At 43.2% G+C, this 14,200-nt stretch overlaps 1 protein-coding gene across 1 annotated transcript in view; it reads right to left on the bottom strand.

The window, feature by feature from the left end:
• The window catches only part of Slc24a3 (solute carrier family 24 member 3), a 558,530-nt gene that overhangs the window by 63,603 nt on the left and 480,727 nt on the right, over positions 1-14,200 (bottom strand). Inside the window, exon 7 of the mRNA XM_004668736.3 lies at positions 2,762-2,836. Coding sequence (XP_004668793.2) covers positions 2,762-2,836 — 75 coding nt within the window. The remainder of the gene's footprint in view (positions 1-2,761; positions 2,837-14,200) is intronic.

Genomic DNA, 14,200 nt, shown 5'->3' with positions numbered 1-14,200 from the left:
ACTTTGCAATAGACAAATGTAATTTTCTTCAAAAATCACAAAACTTTAGCTTTGACAACCTGTCTATGATAAATACACAGTGCAAATCTTCAGACAGTGCTGAAATTTGTTGCTATACGAAGGAAATATGTTCAGCTGCCTTAGCTTGTGATTTATGCCACACAGCCCCTGGGGCAGACAGGTGCTTGGCCCAAAGACCAAGCTCAGGATAACATGTCACCTACCACCCAAAGAAGTCAGGCCTCTTTACGTGGTCATATATCACTAGCAACATTTATACCTACTTTATTTTGTGGATAGGTTCAGATAAGCTACACAGAAGACAAGTTATTTCACACAGTGTCTAGGCAGTATCTGTGCTGAAGCCAGGCAAGAAAGTCGACACCAACAAAACTGCTCTTGGAAGAGGACATGGCTAAGTCTGTGCTCCTGGGGGATCTTGACTTTCTCTGTTTCCTTTCACTGCCTTGTCTTAATGAGCAAACTCAACTCTTTCTGGAATTCAGCAAAGTAGATAGTTGCATTTATTAACATTACCCTCTATGTATATCATGGAAAAAACAGTAATTAAAAAAAATCATGCTAAAATATGCTCAAAAGGTAAAAGTGCAGAGTAGAAGTCACAAGTGTAGCTTGGAGAACAAGGGTTGCTGCCAAGTTTGTGTGGGAAGTTTGGGTCGAGGTGAGAAAAATCATCTCGGTTTTGGGTGATCAAAGCCTTCTTACAGATGGTAACTGGGCATAAGAACTGCATCCAGGTGTGTCCTTCACTGCTGGCCAGGAGGACTTCAAGAGATGAAGCACGTGTTCAGTTCCAACACAGCATGTGGAGTCCTTCTGCTCTTGGGTGAGTCTTGATCCTCCCACTGAGTCCTGCTTTTTATTTATTTATTTTTTTTGGTTTTTCGAGGTAGGGTCTCACTCTAGCCCAGGCTGACCTGGAATTCACTATGGAGTCTCAGGGTGGCCTCGAACTTATGGCAATCCTCCTACCTCTGCCTCCCGAATGCTGAGTCCTGTTTTGATCTTTAATCATCTTCAGAGCATGTGTTATTCCCAGGGAAAATTTTGTGCTGATTTGTAAACCCAAGATCTTCAGTGTCAGCAACTGAAGAATTGCCTGTCTGATTCCTTGAGAGAAGTATTATATCAGGCATCATGTTTGCCACACACGCAGTGACAGTAAAATAATCTATAGGGAAGTGCTTTGTGGAGCAGGCTGTGTAGTATTGTATATATAAGGAAACTAAACCCCACACTGACTGATGGATCCAAGGTCATTAAAGCTAGTAGGGAGGTGTATTAGCCATAGTTTTCTAGATACACAGAGCCAATGTGTTGTGTGATATATATATCACACACATACATGTAGTGGACAAGGAATCACTAAGATTTCTTGTCCACTATGATGTGAACAGCTTTTGTGGCATGCTCCCACCACCATGACCTTATCTGCTCCACCATTCTTTCCTTGCTATTGTGGATTGAAACCTTCTGAAACTATTGGTCAAAATGAATCTTTCCTCCTGAAGATTTTTTTCCTGTCCGATATAGTCACCACATTGACACAAAAGTAACTGATATGTACAACACCCAGAAATAATGTTGACACATAAAATTAATCATCACATGAGGGGATCAGATTTATGAATTAGGGTTCCCAACTCCAGCTTAAATGTTCTTTCCAACATTGCCACTATCTACTCCCACATGGCCCAGCCTTCCAGGCTAAGGAGTTTGGTTATGTTTTTCCTCCCCATAGGTGTGATCCACTAAACAAGGATGAGTATTCTTGGTAGAGACTTGGAGGGCTCAGAGGATGGATCAGGGATAGAGGAGGAGTGAAGTAGGTGGTGCCATACTTCTGTGTTACAACCTGACCCATTAAAGAGCATGGCACGGTCCATACCTCTGTTAAGGTTAGGGCTGTAGAGAGCCCCAGATGATGTGGACACATGCTTGGGATGTTGTTATGAGGTGGAAATGTACAAGAAAGTTCAGTCAAATGGGTATAGGGGATTTGGAGGAAAGTACAACTTCATATTATTTCCCAGTTAAGTGGTTGGGATAAGAATGGAGGCAAAATGCAGAAACAGGGTCTAGTCTTGGGGGACACATGAGAGTTTAGTTATACTCATGTCAAGGGTGGGGCATGGCTGATATCTGGTAGAGATTTGTTTACCACAAGTGGACCTTAGGGAAATCTGTTTCTATAAGTACAGGAGTGGGATGTAGTTATGGAGAGGAGTGCTGTGGAAGAGGAGGGGCCATTCTGGGAGTGCTCACAGGGTAATTGGGCAAGGAGTTCTGGGGCCTGGGAAGTGAGTCAGAAGAGCAAGGAGGCCCTCCAACAGGAGTGGCCAAGGAGGTCATGGAAGAGCCACAGGGACTCATGGACTCAGAAAGTTTAAGTCACCTGTTATGGGCATCCAGTGATCAAGCAGGGGTTCTGGGTGACTATAAGGAAAAAAAAAACTATATATATATATATATATATATATATATATATATATATATATATATATACACACACACATATACATATACATATGTTGAAAAAAGAAAAGAAGAAAAGAGAATACTGATATATGGTTAAGAAAAGCCCCAGAAAACAAACAAACAAAAAATTGCTTTTACAGAGAGCCATGTACTTGCTAATTGGCCACCATGTTTTTGAGAAACACTGTACGCAGACAGGGGCAGATGGAAGCTGTGCATTGGCCTGAGTAGAGCAGTATTTTGAAGGGTCAAAGCAACTTACCACAATGAGGGCCACCACAGACAGTGTGTAGTAGATGGAATCCCTCAGCAGGCACCAGGAGGAAAGAGCCACAACCTAAAGGAAGAGGAGACAGAGAGGAAAAAAAACAAGTGTGAGTCTTGCCAGCTCTTGTCCTTGAGAACCCAGACAGAACAAAAATAAATAAATAAATAACAAAAAGAAGGGTGGCTTTGCTGTTTCCACATAAGATGAAATGAGTCATCTGTATTCCTGGCTAGTGACAAGTCAGAGACAGCCTCACGTATGTCTGCTGCCCTGGCTCTGATCAGCCAGCCCAGCAATAGGAATTTATGGAAGCTACAGACACATGAGGCTGGGTCATCTCAAAGGCAGACACCAAGGGAGGATTAAGTTAACACAGCTGGGTTAGGGGAATGGCCAATGATCAGAAATGGGAGGGGAATCAAGACACTTGCCCCGCTATGACCTCTTCAATGGAGGTTTCCCAGGGTGCTGGGTAGTCTGAGAAACATGTAGCAGGACATAGAGGGACCCCTGGGCAAAGATGCTCACAGAGGGGTCTCACCACTCCCAGGAGCTGGCCTGGCTCAGCTTCCCTAATGTCAAGGCAGTGATAGGCGTACACTTAACTTGAGCCTTAGTCAGCAATTCTACAAATTGTGCATGCACCGGCATGGAAGGAATGTCTGAACTGGGCAACTGTTGTCCTTCAGAAAATCCAACAAGCTCCTCACAGCACCCCTCCCCACCAGGCCCTCCTACTGGGGTCTGTTAACATTTGGCCCAACTTAATCAAAAGTTTAAAAAAAAAGTCGATTTGCCCAGTGATCTACAGAAAACATTATTCTTACAGTTGGGACACGTCCTCTTAAAGAGATGCTGGCTTTGTTGAGACTAGGCCAGCAGTATATTGCTGAGGCTTAGGTAGCCATGGCGATGGGAAAAGGAGGTGCCAGGGTGCAACATGGAGGGAAGTGGAGCGAGGACTGGAAGGAGGTGGAGGGAGCTGTGGGAGAGCCATCTCTTCCTGATAAGTAATTTCAAGTCTCTTTCTGACGGACACCTAAGTTCTCTCTACACTCTTACAGTGACTCCTGGGAAATGCACTATGCCATCAGGAGGTCGCTGGGTGTTACCCTTCCTGGAAGAGCATCATGGCTGCAGGACGTGTGCTTGGCTGTCTTTTCCACAGGGCTAGTAAGTGGAAAAGGACAGGATGAATGTCAGCACTCCCGGGGTGGGGGTGGGTCAGCCACAAGCATATACTACACCAAGGACACAGGGAGAAGGGGTCCCAGGATAAGGTGGTCTTTTGTGCCTTTGTTGTCCCTGACTTATGTCCCTGTCACTAATGAAGAGTAGGCAAAGTCAGATGAGTGAAAGCTTTCTGCATTCAAATAATATGAAAGACAGGAAGGTCCGAAATAGAACCACAGATGAACATAAGGAGGCCAATCTTTTTCCATGTACAGACACTTTCTGCTATGTCAATATATAGGTATTTTCCATGGTTGATATCATCACCTTAGGCTTGTGTTTGCTGATGTAAGTTAAAGAGACCAGGCTTGTGTGAAAGAGGACTTCCTCCACAGCCATCACTGAAGAATAAATACAGAGTGCACTTTACCCTTTCACTAATCTTGCACTGTAAACTCTTAGAACCCGTGGTCATTGCTCACCATTGATGAGACACAATAAACTGAATTAAATTGTTCATCTGTCATCAATTCACAAAAGGCCTTGGCTATTTATTCAATTTATTACCATCAGGCAAATGAAGTTACAGCATGAGACAAATGTCAGTTCTAAGTTTCTTCACAAACCACTTGGGCTTTTAGATGGCAGGTTGAATGCATACCATTGCCTTTGCGCTTTCTTATTATCCTATAACCAGATGACAGTAAAAGGATCTTCAAAAACAACTCATACACCCATAAGGCAGAAAGAATGGAATAAATGACTTGGACCATACAACTTTGGAATCTGGAAAGCCGAAGGAGAATTGTTCATTTATCTGACTTTGCAGAAAGTTCAGAAGTAAGGCCGAAGATGGGCTTGGACACAGGACAAAAATGGAAAGCCTGTTTAAGAATGTTTTTTAAATCTGCAACCTTTTCCTCTCTCACCCCAAGCAGTATGACTGCTGTCTATTTCTGCTGGATGTACTTCATAAAAACAAGGGCATGGACCACTAGTTACATTAAAAAGTACGTTAGCAAGAAAGAAGCCAAAACTAAACAAAAACATGATGCTTTGCAGCTAGAATCTATAATCATAATTGAATGACATTTCTAGAATGATGGTGAAGGGAGATTATAGAAGGAAGACAAAAAGAGATGCCACAGCCAAACTTTTACAGCAGGGTTAGAGGATACCTAGCTATATTGGAGCAGGTCAGAAGATTCCAGGAGAAATGATGCTAAAAGAAAAAAAAAAAAAAACACCCTGATGGAATATCTAATAATTTGGAACTTACAAGTAGTAGGTTTGAGAGTTTTAGTAATGGAACACAGAAAGACAAAGGAAACAAACAATGGTGGCCATAGTTGGGTGTGGTGGCACCTCCTATAATCCCAGCACTCAGGAGACTCAGATTGGGGGTCTGCAAGTCTGAGGTCAGTCTAGGCTATATGATAGCAAAGCTCTGTTTCCAAAACCCCCAGACAGGGCTGGGGAGATGGTCCAGTGGTGAAAGGCATTTGCTCTAGCTAGCCTGGAGTTTGGATCCTCAGCACCCTCGGAGAGCTGAACACAAGAGTGGCATACTTGTCTGTAATCCCAGCTTGTTTATGGCAATGGGAGACAGAGTCAGGAGAATCCAGAAGCTCTTAGGGGCAGCTAGTATGGCTTTCCCCAGTGACAAACTAGAGATACCCTGTCTCAGATGAGGTGGAAGGAGAGGACCAATGCTCCAAGGTTGTCCTCTGACCTCTACATAGAAGCTGTGGAATGCACATGCCCCCTTCCCTATCTATCACACACATTAAAAGAAACAACAACTGGCTTGGAAAGATGGCTTAGCAGTTAAGGTGCTTGCTGGAAAAGCTAAAGGGCCCAGGTTTGATTCCCCAGTACCCGAGTAAAGCCAGATGCACCAGGTGACACATGCCTCTGGAGTGAGTTGCAGTGGCTTGAAGGCCTGGCATGCCCATTCTCTCTCTCCCTCTATCTGCCTCTTTCCCCCTTCTCTGAAATAAATAAATATTTAAAAAAACACACAAAACAAACAAAAACCCCAACAAACCAAATTAAAAGAGCAAAAACAAATCAAATAGACAATTATAAACCACTAGGAAACCATAGAACCAAGCCCAAAAGATTCTGACTCACTATACATGAGTTCAGTATGCGTTAGTGTGGCCTATATACTTATGATAAATTAAGCAGACTATTGTCTAAGCAAACTTATGATGTAACTTATCTGAGGAGAATGGAGTCTGGCTGGGTGGGGCTAAATCTTCTTCTGGCCTTCAAAATCAATGACAAATGCTTGCGACTGAACAAGCCTATCACTACTACCCAGGCATGTTATTTATGCAGCAAGTTTCAGGAGCAGCCACATTAGTGGAAAGGAGCTGCCTCAGAGGAAGTCAGTACTGGTGGGGTTGGAAGATGCCTGTTTGGTACTGGTGGGACTGGAAGATGCCCATTTGGTACTGGTGGGACTGGAAGATACCCGTTTGGTGCTGATGGGACTGAAAGAGGTCATTTGGTACTGGTGGGACTGGAAGATGCCTGTTTGGTACTGGCAGGACTGAAAGATGACTGTTTTCCATAATAGGCCTTCAATAACAGGCTGCTTGTTTAAGTTCTGTGTGCATGTAACTTTAATAAAAATAAAATTGGAACATATAATATAGATTATCCATTTAGATTGACTGATGGAGAAATAAACCCCACACCAGGTCTAGATATCAGATTTGAGCAGACTTTAATCCATTCTCTCTGATTCAAAATAGAATCATCTTCAATATCTAGCCTGTCACTGAACTTCAGTCACAGATTAAGATGTTAAGTTTAGCAAAACCATTTTTTTTCTCTACAGATGTGATGAACTGGGGCATAGTAAGAAGGAGCCAAACCACAGACCAATGTCTTTCTGCTCTAGAGGGAGTTGCTGGAAGGCAGCCACCCTGAGCCATCCACAACTCTGGAGAAGACATGATGAGGGCGGCCACTTATATCCAATTCTGCCTGACCTTCCTGAGACCACTGTTCACTGACACCAGCCAATCTTCATCTGACTCTGAAACCAAGGGGATGGAAAAGGGTTATTTCATTCCGTCTGCACAACTGAGTATGTTTGGGCTTTCCCTCTATTGCCAGAAGTCTGAGCTTGGCAACATTGAGAGACCTGAGCAAGATAGTACTTGCAGAATGGAGGAGAACTGGGACTTAACACAGGAGACCTGGGTCGTCATTCCCTGTGCCCACACAATGTGGCTACCGTGCCTCAGTGGAGGCAAGGCTGATAATGACATGCCCATCTGCCATAGTACTGCCTCCTGTAGGGACAGAGGGTTTTTTTCACTACTTGAAACTATTAGGATGAGTATATTAGAGATTGTAGCTAAAGGTGGAAATAGTTGAAGCCTAAAAGAAAACAAAACAAAACAAAACAGTGGCCACAGTCAAGTTTAGAAATAAGCTGTTTGAGCCTGGCGTGGTGGCGCATGCCTTTAATCCCAGCACTTGGAAGGCAGGTATAAGAGAATTGCCAAGACTTCAAAGCCACCCTGAGACTACATAGTAAATTCCAGGTCAGCCTGGCCTAGAGTGAAATCCTACTTCATGGAAAAAAAAAAGGAAAAATAAAAAAAGGAAATGAGGTGTTTGAAGGAGGAGATCCAGGCAAGCAGAAAGGCATTAATCGTGAGGACTGTGGGGAAGGGTATGGATAACAAAGAAGGAAATAGTTAAATAAGTACTGAAAATTGTTCATTTTTCTACTTTTCAAAAAGGTAATTCATATCATTGTTTGGCAATGGAACGTTTCATTTTTCCGTACACATGGTACACTGATCCTATGGGGCTCATCCGGTTCCCTTTGTTTCTCAGTCAGACATTGGCCACATTTCCAGGCAGAGATGGATGGCCATGTCAGTATCCCTGCACGCAAGGTGAAGGGAAGTCCTTTGCATCTGTCAGCAGGTGTCACCCAACCCAGAGCAGAGTGATGGGCAGAATGCTCAGTTCTGCAGCACTTTGCAAAATGGCTCTAAGGCAGCAAGACAAGTCATTTTGAAGAAGAGACTAGAACAGGGGTCTTGGGAGAATACCAACAGTGAGTAATTCTGCCCTTGACCTCATTAATCAATAGTACAGATGGTGCAGATTACAAAAGGCCATCCCCGGGCAGACTCTTCCATAATCCAGCCAGAGGCTCTGCTCTCTTGATAGCTCTAGGAATCCCTCCCAGCTGGAGTTTCATCTTGATATTTCCTGTTCTATTTCTAGAGCACATTTCACACATCCTCTTTAGTTTCATCCCATAATTTCAGTTAGTTTCAGATGGCATAAGGCAGAAAAAAAAATCACACTTCTAAAACAGAGGAAAACACATTTTCCTATCTTTTGGAATTCAGTCTCCTTCTTGTAGATTAAAAGATCATGATACAATTATCTTTTCTGTATACGATATGTATTATAAATCATCACCCCCAACCCCACACACACCATATACACAAAATATCTGTGGTGATATACAGTGTTTATGTATATAATAAAATAAAATATTTATGATCCTTTTTTCTTGATGAATAATGGAATTTGACATGGCAGGAACATTTTATAGCACAAATACCCCTAATTTGTGAGTACATTTATGTTTTAGTTTTCTTTTTAAAAGAAAACTATTGAAGCAGACCAAACACCATAATAGTTGCATGACATGAAACTGTTGTTGTCTCAGAGAAATGTTATTTCACAGAAATTTCATGGAAAAAAGATTTGAAAACTCATAACATGGGTTTTGCTCCAAGATTTTAAGTTGACACAATTTCTACAGCCAATCTCACCTCAGGAAATATAACTGCACAATCTGGAGTTTGGACAGGGCTCTGGGTGCCCTGAGACTACCTGAAGACACCTGTGTTGAAGTTTGGACAGATGGGGTCTGGATGCAGGCTCTTTCTCCACAGGGAAGAAGTCTCAGTTATTTAGGCTGTCTGTTGTTCAAATATCATAAGATACTTCCATGTTGGAAAGACCACTGAAATCTAAGTGGCCCTAGCTTTCTAGAAGTTCATTATTTCATGTTTTTGCAAAATACAATGAACTTGTACTACTTATTAATCTACACAACCAGGTACATAAAATGAATTCACAGTTAATTTTTTTTCTAAGAAAGCTCATCTTGAGTTCTAGTTTGATGCAAGAAAAACAATGGCAAGTAAACACGCCACTCCTAGTGATGCATTTAAATAAGGGTAGTCCACAAGCAAAATAATCTATTGAATGCTCTCCATCGAGTGTGCTGGAAGTTGCTCATGATGGCCTGGAGATCCCCAGGGCTCAGAAGTGCCTTTTCAATCATCCACAGCATTATGTTCAGCAGTTTTCATGTTACCTGCAAACCGTTACCTGTTAGGGCTTCAAAATTTGGTAGTTCAGAGCATTTGTACACACATCAGAGCTCACAGGGGGTCGGGTGTGCTGCTGGGAAGAAAATGCTGATCTACAGGGCTATTGGGCTATTTCTTGCTATGCCCTTGGAACCCTTTGCCCACTTGGAGACCAGATATGGGGATATTGGCATTCACTGGTGTGCACTGATAGGACAGCAGGCAATATAGCATTTGGTAGTACTAGGCACGCGATGCAAGTTGCTTGAATAAAGGTTGTGTGTTCGGAGCAACTACACTTAATGAGCTGTGTTAAGTGAAAGGAATAGACATGCAAGTACTGTGCTCGGGGAAGTGGTTCAAGAGGCATTTTGGGGAGGTTGGAGAAGTAAGGCAGATGGAGGAAGAAGGTAATAGGGAGCCAATGAGGCTCAACCTTAGAGGGGCCTCCTGGGGAAACACGTAGATTTCTTTCTCCTTGTCTCAGCCAGGCACAGAGGGAGCTGAGCTATTTATCTGCTCACTTCCATTAACTACCGGAGTATTAATTTTCTGGTCCTTGCTTATCCCCAAGGGTAGAAGATGTGGGCCTCTGTGGCCAGAAAGAGCCCTCAGGTAAAGAAATGAAGCTCCGGCAGTTGGAAGTCAGGCCCAGAGGGATTGAAACGGTGAAGATGATGGATCATCGGTGAGCAGAGATAGTGTCTGCTCTAACTTAAACTGTGTATTTATACAAAAACCCAACACACACACACACTTTTGTAATCTTTAAAATACAACCTGCTATAGTTTGGCTCTGAAATGTCCCCCAAAGGACCATGTGTTACATAAGGCCTTGTTCCCAAGGTTGGTGTTACTGGGAGGCAGTGAACCATTTAAGAGGTGGAGCCAAATGAGATGCTTAAGGTCGTTACGGGTGAGTTCTTGAAGGGGGCAGTGGGATTCCAATTCCTCCTTTTTCTGTCTTTTTTAAAATTTTTAAAAATATTTTATTTATTTATTATCAAAGAGAGAGAAAGAGCCAAAGAGAGAGAGAGAGAGAGAGAGAGAGAGAGAGAGAGAGAGAGAGAGGATGGGCACACAAGAGCCTCCAGCCACTGCAAATGAACTCTAGACTCATGCCCCACCTTGTGCATCTGGCTTACGTGGGCACTGGGGAATCAAACCTGGGTCCTTAGGCTTTGCAGGCAAGCACCTTAACCACTGAGCAATCTCTCTATCCCTGTTTTCTTTTTTCTTTCATGAGATGAGCAGCTTTGTTTCAGCACCTGCTCCCCACCACAATGCATTCTTTTGCTACAGACCTAAAAGCAGCGAGGACAATTGAAACCATGAGCCAAATAAACCTTTACTATTTTAAGTTTATTATCTTGGGTATTTTGTTATAGTAGTGGAAAGTCAACTAACATACAACTGAATCTCATAGATTGCAAAATGGGTCACATTAATTCCTGCTATTTCAAGTCAGGGAGAATGTTCCTTTCAGCCAGCAGGGCTTGATAAAAGACACCTGGAGGCCAGAACTGTTCTTTACCCGGTTCTTCATTTTGGATGCTGATTCTGGGTGTGTTTGAGTTGTGAAATGCCAGTGAATATTTCATACCATGTGATGTGGGCACTTTTCTGGTTCTATGTGGTATTTCAATAAAATATGACTCAAACAAAACGAGGCCAAGCTTCACTGATAATTTTAGTTCTCATTGTCAATATTACGTGTTGGTTTTTGTATTCGTAACTCCAACATGACTTGGGGGTTGGTTTATTAGGGATGCTACCAGACAGAAATATAAAGACTCTAGCTAAATCTGAATTGCAGGTAAACACCAAGCAATGAAAAATATCATATCTTATATGTCACATGGGATACAGACTAAAAACATTTTCATTACTTATATGAAATTCAAATTTGTGTGTCCTGAATATTTATATCCAGAATTTGGTAACCAGACTAATTATATGTTGTCTGTTGACTGGGAAGGAACCTGCAATTCTTTAGATCATCACACAGTTGGACATTAGTGATTTTGGAATAAATATTCTTAGGAGATAAGGGAAATTGAATCTTTTCTACATCATCTATTTATCTTTTTTTGGTGATCCAGTGAGTTTATTGGGGTTACTTACAGAGCACAGGTGAGAGGCTTCTCACCGGAGCATGGGTGACTTGAGGGTAGCTGCGTTACCACAAAGTCCCACCCCATCCTGGATGGTGACCTCATGGAAGCTGCATCATCCATCTATTTATCTTAATGTAGGTAACACCTACTATTTTGTTCTGTCTGGCTTGATCAGAGTTCTACTATTTCTTTGGTATTTGCTAATTGAACTAGCTTTGAACATGTGCATTATAATTCTGGGGGCTATGGGGCAGCAAAGGGTTGCTCCACTACAAGATTTCGGAGGGCCAACATGGGGGCACATGGCTATAATCCCAGCACTAGGGAGGCGGAGGCAGGAGGATTGCAAGTTTTGGGGGTCAGCCTAGAGGTTACATAGTGAGACCCTGTCTAACAAAGAAAAGAAGACTTTTGGCTTTGTTTTGGTAACCTTTCTCATTGTTATAACCAAATATTCAAGGAAAGCAATGTAAGGGTGGAAAGATGCCTTCTGACTCATGGTTGGGGATGGCACAGTCCATTAGGGTGAGGAAGGCAGCAGGTGCCCAGAGCATATGGCTAGATTTTCTCAATCTTGTTGAAACAAGAAGAAAACTAGAATTCTGACACTCATTCATTGTTAACCCCCCCCCCCACACGCCCATGGGGTAGTTATGCTCACGCCCACACCCATGTTCAAGGTGGTGCTTCCTTCCTTGGCTACTCCTCTCACAGACACACTCCAAGGCATGTCTTTTAAGCTATTCTAAATCCAGTGAAGTCGACAATGCAGACCAACTACCACAGGCTTCTCTAGGAAGTATGAAGACCAGACAAACTTGTGGCACTGTGGCACTGGTCTGCAGGACCCTCTGGAGATACCACATGCAGTGTGTAGTCTTCACCATGCAATTCCCAGCTCCAAAGCTGAGAGTTAGCTGCCGTGTACTCACCTCCATTATGGAGTTCCTTGGTCCTGGCCACTTTGACTCTCTATACCTACGTCTTGGAAAGGTACACATCTGTGGCTTCCAGCCTCCAGAATTATATTAATCAGTATTGACAATGCTGAATACAACCAGTTGTCATTTCTTCAGAGTTCAACATGATGAAGGCTCTTAAACATTTTCTGAGCTGGACATCCCTTGACGTCCCTATGGACTTCTCAGAGCAGTACACTAAGCAGCATGCAATAAATCATGTGAAGTTACTGATAAACTGATTTATTGAAATCCAGTTATCCAAACGCTAAAAATATGGAGCTGTAGTAATAATATTTCTTTTTAAATAAGAAGCAGGTTTTCTTACTCTGAGGAGAGCTAATTGGGGCTGGAGAGATGCCTCACCAGTTAAGGAGCTTGCCTGCAAATCATAATGACCAGGGTTTAGTTCGCCAGTACCCCACATAAAGCCAAATGCATTAAGTGGCACATGTCTGGAGTTCATTTGCAGTGGCAGGAGGCCCTGGTACACCCATTCTCTCTCTCTCTCTCTCTCTCTCTCTCTGTGCATGTGTCTCTCTTCTATCTCTCTCTCTGCTTGCAAAAATAAATAAATAAATGAGCTAACTGTTCCAAAGTAAAGCTGAATGAGGAAAGAGGTTGGAGATGTCTGCAAGAAGTGCTCTGCAGCATGAAAGCAGCCCACTACCCTGTGGCAGGCCATGTCACAGACACTGCTATGCTTACTCTGCACTGTTGTCTAAATGTTGGACGGATGGGCGGGCTTAATGAAAAAAAAAAAAAAAACAACAAGATGCAAGGCTGGGGATATGGCTTCGTATTTAAGGCGTGTACCTGCAAAGCCTAAGGACCCAGGTTTGATTCTCCAGGTCCCATGTGAGCCAGACGCACAAGGTGGTGCATGCGTCTGGAGTTTATTTGCAGTGGCCGGAGGCCCTGGTGCTTCTATTTTCACCCCTCTTCCTCTATCTTTGTCTCAAATTAAAAAAGAAAAGATGTAAATTTTTCTCACCCAAGTTCACTGACTGCCCACTACACCTGCCAGCCAGGCCAGTGTTTAGAGATGGAAACCTCGAGGTTCTGCTTCTTAATCACTGGGATCTGCTGATTCAATTGAAAGTGGGCAGGGGGTAGTGTGGTTGCTGTTCTCATAGGGCTGTGCTGGTAAGAACTCAGGTTTAAGGGCAGCAGAAAGTAACTAAGGGCAAAAATACTGTCTGGAGCTCTCTGCAGATTTCTGTAAGTGTGCTGTCTGTTCCGTCCATTACCAGAGACAGAAACTTGGCTATATTTATATAGTTTCCGGGAAGAATTAATGCACCCCACAGCATTATTCTCTTATCTCTGCTAAGTGCAGAAGTGGAGTCATTCCTCCAAGGATTGAATGGACAGGACACTTTTCCCACAGCTAAGTGTGAGCGCCCCTATTGGTCCCAAGCGTAGTTCTAGACGGTGGCATCTGTATTGCCTGGGGGCTTGTTAGCAATGCATCTCTGAGGTCCCAGGCAGATTTGCTGCATCTCAACAGGATGCCCACATGATGCATGTGCCTTTATAATGTTGCGAGTGTTGGCTTAGAGACAGGGAATTCCCAATCAGAGTCACAGATGGAAATGGAAAATATAAAGAGACTGGGGCTGGGGAGAAGGCTCAGCAGGTAAAGCGTTTACTATGAATTCGTGAGGACCTGAGTTCTTATCGCCAGCACCCATGTAAAAATGTTGAGTGTGGTGGTGCATGCCTGTGATCCTGTGCTGGGGAGGATGAGACAGGAAGAACCCTGTGGCTTACTGGATAGCTAATCTAGCTGAATTGGTGAGCTCTAGGTTCAGTGAG

The sequence above is a fragment of the Jaculus jaculus genome, chromosome 8, assembly GCF_020740685.1.
Source record: "Jaculus jaculus isolate mJacJac1 chromosome 8, mJacJac1.mat.Y.cur, whole genome shotgun sequence".
NCBI classification, from domain to species: domain Eukaryota; kingdom Metazoa; phylum Chordata; class Mammalia; order Rodentia; family Dipodidae; genus Jaculus; species Jaculus jaculus.
Note: the sequence above shows the minus strand (reverse complement) of the source record. Positions and strands in the feature narration are given on the sequence as shown.